The sequence below is a fragment of the Aythya marila genome (genome assembly GCF_965140915.1).
Source record: "Aythya marila genome assembly, contig: HAP1_HAP1_SCAFFOLD_459, whole genome shotgun sequence".
Taxonomy (NCBI): Eukaryota; Metazoa; Chordata; class Aves; order Anseriformes; family Anatidae; genus Aythya; species Aythya marila.
Window position 1 is genome coordinate 5,306 of NW_028137217.1, and position 9,085 is coordinate 14,390.

Consider the following 9,085-nt stretch of genomic DNA (forward strand, 5'->3'; position numbering starts at 1 on the left):
CTGAGGAGGAGATTGGTGGAATTGGTTGGCCTGTTCTCCCACGTGCCTGGTGACAGGATGAGGGGGAATGGGCTTAAGTTGCGCCAGGGGAGTTTTAGGCTGGATGTTAGGAAGAACTTCTTTACCGAAAGGGTTGTTAGACATTGGAACAGGCTGGCTGCCCAGGGAAGTGGTGGAGTCACCATCCCTGGAAGTCTTTAAATGACGTTTAGATGTAGAGCTTAGTGATATGGTTTAGTGGGGACTGTTAGCGTTAGGTCAGAGGTTGGACTCAATGATCTTGAGGTCTCTTCCAACCTAGAAATTCTGTGATTCTGTGATTCTGTAATTGTGCTCTACCATCCTTGGGACAAAGGCATTGGCCAGTCGTAACATATGATTCTATAGATTCCCTACCCTCTCACTACTGGACATGAGGGGTTAATCTAGGAATAAGGGGGAATGGAAGAATTTTTCTGGTCAGGGCAGCAAGCAAATCCCCTCCTTCCCTACCTCGCCTTCCCAGGTGCCCTTATACAATAGGTATGAAGACTGGGAACTTGAAGGTCACAGATTATCAAGGGATGTCTCTAGATCAGCTAACCTGATCCTTATGGGTGACTTCAACTTCACAGACATTAACTGGGAATACCAACTGTCAATACAAACAGTATTCCTAATGAATTCCTAACAGAAATAACTAATGCACACTGAAGCTAACTTCTTGGTACAGGCACGAAGGGGAAAGGTGCCTCCAGGATTTGTTGTTTGTAAACAGAGAAGGTAAAGTGGCAATTTGTGGCTGTCTTGGCCAAAGTGACCATGAAGTAGTTGAGTTTAAAATCTTTGGTGACAGGAGAAAAACTCCACTCAAAATGTCATCCTTGGATATGAGAAGAACAGATGTCAGGCTATTAACCACTTCATAAGGTCCCTTGGGAATCTGTTTCTGAAGGTGTCAGAGTCCGTCAGTGCTGGTCACTTTTTAAGAGCCATCTCTTAAGAGCACAGGAGCAGGTGATTCCAAAGTGTTAGATGTTAAACAAGAAGGACAGAACGCTGGCTTGGCTGAGCAGGAATCTTCTTCTATAACTTAGGCGGAAAAGGAAAGTCTATGGACACTGGAGGCAAGTTCAAGTGACAAGGGAGGACAACAGAAATGCTGTGTGCCTGGAAGGAGAAAAGTGCGGCCAAAACTCGGAGTTGAAGCTGGCCAGTACTGTCGGAGGCAACAAAAAGGGCTTTTTAAAGTATGTCAACACCAAAAAAGGGACTACAAGTAACATTGGTCTATTATTCACCTCACAAATAGGGTCACAGACAAAGCAGACATCTAATGTCTTCTTTGCCTCTGTTTTCAACACCGACCACGGGCCTTGGGACACCTGGAGCCCTGTGTTGAAATCCATTACTCCTTGTCCTGTCACTACATTCACTGATAGACTCCCTTTCCAGCTTCCTTGTGGCCCCCCATTAGGTACTAGAAGGCTGCTGTAAGGTCTCCCCAAACCCTGCTCTTTTCCAGGCCAAACACCCCCAGCTCTCTCAGTCTGTCTTTATCGGAGAGATGCTCCAGCCCTGCAATCATCCTCGTGGCCCTCCTCTGGACTCGCTCCAAACGGTCCATGTTGTTAAACCCCTGCATGTTCTGTTTTCAGGTGATTCATCATGACACACAAAATTATGGCTGTAAAAACCTCAGAGACAAACCAAGGAAGTTTTATTACCAGAAAAACAATCGCAAGAATCCCAAAACTTTGAGGGATGAGGGTCGTGTGTGTCTTTCCCCCCACTCCCCCCCCGCTCCCCTCCCATCTTCCCATTTTGTAAAACATCACAACAAAACCAAGCATCTTCAGGAACTTTGAAGAAAACTGGGAGATTTCCCAAACCTTTTCCCATCCATGTTAAACCAAAACTTGGATTCACTGGAGCAAATCCTGACATTTTGCTCAGTTGTCCAGCTGTTCCAGCTCGTCCATGTCATCTGGGTCAAGCCTCTTGATCTCGGTCTCTGAAGAAAGAAAACAAATGTCAGTGCCTGCCCAGGAGTTGGCAAAGGCATAGCACTGCTGCTCGGGGGCTGCTAGCAGTGGCAAACCCTGGCAGCCATGCCCAGGACTCTCGGCTCTGCCTTCCACAGATGACATAAAACAAGCTGTGAGCTGTTCAGAATGTGGCCGGAGGTGAGAGGTTAGAAACCTGCCCAGCTGTTTGCATCAAACCCAGTTGAGTAGAGGTAGAGGTAGAAGTGACACAGATTCCAGCTATCTCAGGACCAACTGGCCACCTCTGGGATACGGCTTCCTGGCTCAGTGCACGTGCTAACCTCGCTCTGGGCTGAAAAGCTACCCAAAGTGCTCAGCATGGCATTTCCACACTGCGGAGTTCAAAAGGTAATCAAACTTTGAGAGAGCACAACAGACACAAACCTGACCGACAAATGATAAGGGACGTATGTAGTGATGGGAACCCAAACTGATCAGTCACACTGACTGATGGAGCTCAGAGTGTTTATTCCACAGAGGTTATCCGATCAAGGACCTTGGCAACTGGGCAACGTGGGAAAAGGAGGAAACAAGCAACAAAACACCTGACACAGACCTGACAAAACCAATGAGACAATGACGAGAAACTAACCTCACCACTCACACTCATTGGTGGGCTATCGAGAAACTACAGCTGCCGCTTCCCAGAAGAACCACCTGCACTTTACAGCTGGTAAGGCTGTGAGCCAGGGGGACCTGGACTGGAAGGGGTGTGGGAACTGGGAGGGCTGTACAAACCCAGGATGGGACGTGCAGGAGGAAAGGGAGGTGGGACGTGCAGAGAGGGGGTAAGCAGGAAAGGGCATAGAAGCGGCCACTTGCATGTGAAATGGGGCTAGTCGGTGTGCTTCTTTGGTTTACCCCCGACACTGATCGCCACGGTCTGTCTTGTAGTCTTACGCCTGCTTAAATCTTTTCCCACTTCTGTCTCCCTGTGATCTCACACTCAATCCCTGGTATGTGTGTGTGTGTGTGTACGTGCGTGCGTACAGCAGAACAGCAGTACCTTCTCACCAGCTACTGCTGAGACCCGTGCATGAATGAAAACTGGTGCCAACTCCTGCAGTCAGACAGGGACAAGGCTGCCCTTGGCCTCGGCTGCCACCTACTGGAGCCACTGCAGGGGTCTCACTGCAGATGCTGCAGCAAGCACGGTTCTTCAACTCCCAGCCACTGGGCTGGGGATGCTGTGCATCCAAAAAAACATCTGCTGGGGGGCACCGGAGTGACTGTGACTGTGTGTGCGTGTACATGATGAACTCGAAGTGACAGCTGCTGGAGGCAGAGGTGAGCATCTGTACCTCCTACAGACTGTGTGGGTATGGAGGGGGTATGTGTGTGTGCATTCACCCGCAAACTTCAGCCTGGGCCAGCTAGTGACTGTGGGGTACCTCGGGTCCACGCCAGGGTATCAGGTGCGTGGGTGGGGTCCGTGCCCAAGAGAGCAGCTGCAAGAGGTGGCCACGCTCCTGACATCCCTTAACGCTTCCCAATGCACTCCTCATCCACGTGTCCCTCAGCTCTTCGCAGCGTCTCAGAGCTGGGCACAAGGATACTCACGGAAATGCTCCTCTATACTGTGCACGAGGTACGTGGTCTGCCTTTCCACCATGTTGAAGGCAATGCCCTTCTTCCCAAAGCGGCCCGTTCGACCAATGCGGTGCAGGTAGGTCTCAAAATCCAGCTGCTTCTCCTGATTAACAGGGAGGCTGAAGTTCACCACGATGGTGACTTGTGCCACATCAATCCCTGAAAGACAGAGAGGTTTCTCGCAACCAGGCTCCCACAGATCCGAAGGCAATCACCTGCGTCCAGATCGGGGCTAGTCCACTTGCAGCATAAAGCGGTCAGCCCTGGCTCTGCAGCACACACTACAATGACATGTCAAGGCAACAAAAGACCTACATGGAGAGGCCACGGAGCACGGGTTGTGTCACCAGAAACAAAGCAGCATCGTGTGTCCCCTGTGAGTTGATGGGCCATGGGGCAAAGCAAGGGGATTCCCACACTGCAGACGCTGCCAGGGTGTTGCTTTTCAGGATACGCTACCTCTAGCACAGACGTTTGTGGTGATGAGGACCTTCTCCTTCCCATCGCGGAATCTCTGAATCACATCGGCCCTCTGCACTATGGTCAGCTCTGCCGTCAGCATGGCGACCTGGTGCCCATCTTTGCTCATCTCCACCGACAGCCAGTCCGCACTCCTGCGAGTCTAGATGCGTGGGAGAGGCAGGAGGAGCTTTTGCAGCAGCTCTGCTGCTGCTGCTCCTCTCAGTCATTGCCTATCCTTCACTGCTAAGCTTCCCCTAAATCCTTTCAGTTGAGCCCCTGCTGCTTTTTAACAGGCAGAGCCTCCAAAGAAGACCAGAGCGATGCAGGCGAGCAAGAAGCCCAACACAAAGTGCAAAGGGCAAGGAAACACAGTATGCTTCCTATGCAATGCTCCCTGGGGAAGCCAGGCAAACGGGATCTCAACCGTCACGACAGATGCTGCTAGAACACCTCTTTTAAAGGCTGCACTTGCTGCAAGTCATCGTGCCCGTGCTTTCACGCTCAGCTCCAGCCAATCTAATGGCTGTGCCAGAAGGGCTGTCCTTTAAGTGCTGCCCAGGTGCTTCCCATCCCTCCCTTCCTTTTGATGGTCTCAGCAGAAGTACTGAGGCCACGCTGTAAGACGGATCGTTTACAAACCACTGACTGCAAGGACACCACCACTCTCTCCTGGCAAACTAGCTGCTTTACCTGGCAGAATATCATAGCCTGCCCAATGGTGATGCTGCCGTAGATGTTGCACAGGGCCTCGTACTTCTCCTCTCTGTTCCTGCACACAAAGTAGTACTGCCTGATATTGCTCAGGGTCAGCTCTTCCTGACGGAGCTTTATTATGATGGGGTTGGAGATAATTTGCTTTGCAAAATTCCACACTGTTTCCTTGAAGGTTGCAGAGAAAAGCAGCATTTGGCAGCCCCTCGGTAAAGCCCTAGAGCACAAAAAGGACTTGTTACCCCTGAGGCATGCTACAAGCTACCTCTGGATGAACAGGCTTTGGAAACAAAGGGATTCCTCCATCCAGGGAGGGCCATTCCTCACTCAGCGCAGCACAGCACAGCACTCCAGAATGAGTCAGCCCTACGGAAGAGGCCTGTCGGAATAAGCTACTCTGCATTTGCAGTATTATTATTCCAAAAGGCTATCTACTATCGGAGGAAAAAACACCCAATTAACACTTGGCCTCCTTCTTTGCACCCGCAGACACCGCTCACACACAGCATTTCCACGTGCCAAGGACAGGTCCCCGTATCCCCTGATTCTCGAGCTACATTTCAAGCCCTGTCATTCACTCTGTAAAGACCTTCATGGCCCACAGAGTTTTTCAAAGCTGAGCAACCAGCAAAAAGTGGGGGAGGAGGATTTACTTGTCTACGTTCTGATCAGGAGCAAAGCTACGTCTGGCCAAGGACATCCAAGGGATGTAGCAGTCAGAGACAATTTCTTTGGCTCCCTTGTTCTGCAGTTTCTTCCACACAAAGTGGATTTCTTTCTTCCTCTCTCTCCCTCTCTCTCTTGTCTTTTCCTGTCTCTCCTCTTCTATTTCTTTCGCTACCCAATGTATCTAAGGGCATCTCGAAACACCGCATTTGACTATCTCAAATTGTGGCAGGACACAAGCCAGCACTGGTATTCACCTCTGAATGCGAATGCTTTGGTACGAGAAGCCCTGACGGTCCATCATTACGTCAGCTTCATCCAGCACAAACAGGCTGATTCTCTTCATATTCACCACTCGCCGTTTGAAACACCAGTCCAGCATTGTCCCAGGAGTCCCGATGACAATCTGCTCCTCCAGCAAGGCGCCTGGCAGAACTGCAGGAGGAGAAATCGTATCACACCACCTCAGTGCAAGGAGCATTATGTTTCTCGGCCACACACACCTGGCTGCGAATGAGCAGGGTAGTATCCAGAGAGACAGGGACTCAACATCTGCTATGTTCCGACTGCTTGAGCATGGTTCCAACCCTGCTGCGTCAGCTTCGGACTGCCTAGCAATGCCTTTGAGGGGGTCATTGCAAAGCGGAGCTCAGGAGCTTAAAATTGCAGGGAGCCATCAAGCAGGGCTGACGCTTCCCTGACGCCTTGTCAGGTGGAAACCAGCAAAAGGGGTGCCCCACCTCTGAAAGGAGACAGCGGTCACGAGAATGACTCCTTAGAAGGCACGGGAATTCACACGCCGTTTCATGTGCCTTCAGAGCTCCGCACAGCTCCCGCTAGTTCACAGCTCTCACAGCATCCCGCTAGCTCCTTACAGGACTGTTACACCGCCCGCAGCTCCGCTCAGCAGGGCTGGACTCACCTCTGTTTCCCTGAACAGCGTACGTAACCCTGATGTCGGCACAAAACTGACCCATCTTCTCGATCACATGTCCGATCTGCAGGGCCAGCTCGTAGGTTGGAGCCAAGCAGAGGCACTGAGAGATAAGACAGCTGTCAGACAAGAGCCACATCTTTTAAAAGCACGCAGTGCCCCTGGCATGGCATACCCTACGCAAACGAGAAGGCATTTCAAAGGAACGGAAAGCTCAGCACGCTGAAATCTCACCGCTAAACTCTTCCAAATCTGCAGAGGGATCAGCAACGGCAGTCGCATTTGCAGCTTTGGAAGGTAACCTGGAAGGTACAGCTGAAGGCAGAAGGGACTCAAGGCAGCTACTAGGAGAGGTCCCTTCTTTACTGTGAGGGTGACAGAGCGCCAGAACCGGCTGCCCAGAGAGGCTGTGGAGTCTCCTTCTTTGGAGACATTCTAAACCCGCCTGGATGCCATCCTGCACAGTGTGCTCTAGGTGATCCTGATCAGCAGGGGAGTTGGACTAGATGAGCGTCAGAGGGCCCTTCCAACCTCGCCCGTTCTGGGATCCCGTGATTTCTGCTAAGGAAATTTGTTTCCTCAGGCACAGTGCCATTTGCTTCTGTGCCCAGCTTTCAACTGAGAGTTTAAATTACATAGGATGCTTGAGACTCAAGACTTCGAAGTGCAGCACCCAGCCTGCGTAGGTGCTTCTGAACCCAGAGAGGTGCCTTGCCTTCTCAGGAGCTTTTACGGCATCAGAAACTAGCGCAAGTCACAGCAAACAGCTGGAGTCTCTGCACGTGCTTCTCAAAGCTGGCTGCATGCTCCTCAAAACAGAACGTCAGGATACCTAGGGCCTGGCTAAATCCACTGCTACCCAGTAAAAGTACCCTCCTTTAGCTGGCAGCTGCATCTGCTCCCAAGCTTTCTATCCAACCTCCCTGCTGCTGGGACGCTACCTGGGTGTTTACCAGCCCACTACAGCGGCTACAGCGGCTAGACCACCGTTGAGACTGGGACAAAACCAGAGCTCTGTCCACGGACAGCGGCTTGAGGGTGCAGCCAAACCCCTGCCGCATGGCCTTTCCCCTTCCTACGTTACCTGCGGGTACTTCTCTGCACCGTTAACTCTGCTCAACATCGCCAACACAAAAGCTGCCGTTTTCCCTGTCCCTGACTGGCTCTGTGCAATCAGGTTTTGGGGCCTGCAAGGCAAAGGCTGCTTAGCCGAGCACAAAGGCTTGGCGTCCCCGCACCGGCACCCCGACGCCACGGTGCCGCAGGGGAGCCAAGGCGGTGGTGGTACCGCTCTGCTCACCCGGGCGGCCCCGGTACTCACGGATGGGCCAGCAGCATTGGCAGAGCTGTCTCCTGGATCTTGGACGGCCTGTTGAAGCCCATGGCGTAGACCCCCTGCAAGAGCTCCTTCTTCCTGCCCAAAAGCACCAAAAGCGACCGTTCCACAAGGAACGGCTAACAGCGCCCAGGGGCAGCTCCAAAGCCCGCCTGCCTCGGGGCTGCCGCCTACTCACAGGGGCAGCTCCTCAAAGCTTTTCACCGAGAAGAGAGGCGAGCTGGGGTCCTGCTGCAGGATCTCCACGTGATGGCTGGACTCCACGAGGGACGTGTGGATCAGCTTGTTCAACAGCGAGCTCTCCGCCAAGTCCACTAGAGAAGGCGCGGGCTCGTGACAAGCCCCGGTGCCCAGGAGAAGCCTCCCCTCGGGCCCCCCGTCCCACACACACGGGGCTCTCCAGCCATCCGCCCCCACCGCCCCTGCCACCGCCGGCTCTTCGCCGAGCTCTTCTCCTGCGCAACCTACCTCAGTCCCGAGGAACCCGGCTGGACTTCACGGCAGCCTGGCACCCTGCCCCGGCCCACGCCTCCGCTGCCCTCGCCTGCTGCCGAGGCTCCGGGAGCTGCCGCTCCCCCAGCCCGGCCCCGGGGGTGCCGGCCCTGCGGCCTGCGCGCAGGCCCCGGGGGACAAGGCCCGGCGGGACCCACCTCTGTCCTCCTCCTCGCTCTCCTCGTCCTCGCTCGTGCAGGCGGGCTCTGCCACGGGACAAGGCACACGACGCTCAGCACCTCCCCGCAGCCCCGCCCGGGCCGGCCCCGGCACACGGGGCCCCGAGGGGGGCCGGCCCTCACCCCGCTGCCGACACGGACACAGCTCCCGGCGCCGGCCCGCGCACCGCTGCCGGCGGCCAGGCGAGCCGCACAGCCCGCACAGCCCGCGGCGCCGACGGCAGAGGCGGCCCCGGCCAGGGGAGCGCGCGGGGGACGGGCTGCCCGGGGACGGGCTGCCCGGGGACGGGCTGCCCGGCAGGAGGCTGCCCGGGCCCCGCGCCCGCTCCCGCCGCCGGCCCCCGCCGCCCGAGGCCATCGCGCCCCCGCCGCCGCAGCTCGCGAACCTTCCCCAGGCGCCGCCGCCGCCGCCTGCTGCCCCCCGGCGGCCGGCAGGGCGCAAGGCGGCTGCCGGCGGGCCCCGGACAAGGAGGGCGCGGAGGGGCCCCGCACGGGCCTACCCCAGAGTTCAGCCCGTAGGACTAAGAGCACAGTCCTAAACTCCGGCTTGGTCCGGGACCACGTCCCTGGGGAGCCGGTGCCAGTGCACGACTGCCCTCTGGGTGAAGAACCTCTTCCAGTCGGCCGGTTGGCTAGTAACTGGGTCACCCATCTCCAACAAGGGCCGGAATAAGTTTAATATTGCCTT

The 9,085-nt window shown here is 55.0% G+C and overlaps 1 protein-coding gene across 3 annotated transcripts; it reads right to left on the reverse strand.

Moving 5' to 3' along the window:
* Nucleotides 1–1,802: 1,802 nt before the first annotated feature.
* LOC309891112 (ATP-dependent RNA helicase DDX25-like) lies at nt 1,803–8,880 on the reverse strand. Of its 3 annotated transcripts, XM_082785497.1 has the most exons (11): nt 8,521–8,874; nt 8,377–8,424; nt 7,905–8,040; nt 7,712–7,804; nt 7,475–7,577; nt 6,379–6,493; nt 5,714–5,891; nt 4,770–5,007; nt 4,077–4,239; nt 3,588–3,776; nt 1,803–1,993 (listed from the first exon to the last, which is right to left on the reverse strand). In XM_082785497.1, exons 1-11 carry the CDS (start codon nt 8,753–8,755, stop codon nt 1,932–1,934), a joined length of 1,560 nt encoding a protein of 519 aa, XP_082641623.1. In that variant the 5' UTR covers nt 8,756–8,874; the 3' UTR covers nt 1,803–1,931. The 3 variants fall into 3 exon arrangements, with proteins under 3 accessions (XP_082641623.1, XP_082641622.1, XP_082641624.1); XM_082785496.1 differs by having other exon boundaries at nt 8,377–8,874; XM_082785498.1 differs by lacking the exons at nt 1,803–1,993; nt 4,077–4,239 and having other exon boundaries at nt 3,608–3,776; nt 8,377–8,880.
* Nucleotides 8,881–9,085: the final 205 nt, after the last annotated feature.

Excerpts from the sequence above, each read along its gene's own strand:
- LOC309891112 (XM_082785496.1), bottom strand. The coding sequence starts at position 8,755 with ATGGCCTCGGGCGGCGGGGGCCGGCGGCGGGAGCGGGCGCGGGGCCCG. Across the intron at positions 7,578-7,711 it reads CCAATGCTGCTGGCCCATCC|GCCCCAAAACCTGATTGCAC; the intron begins GTGAGTACCGGG and ends TTTGCCTTGCAG. Across the intron at positions 4,240-4,769 it reads AGGCTATGATATTCTGCCAG|ACTCGCAGGAGTGCGGACTG; the intron begins GTAAAGCAGCTA and ends CCACGCATCTAG.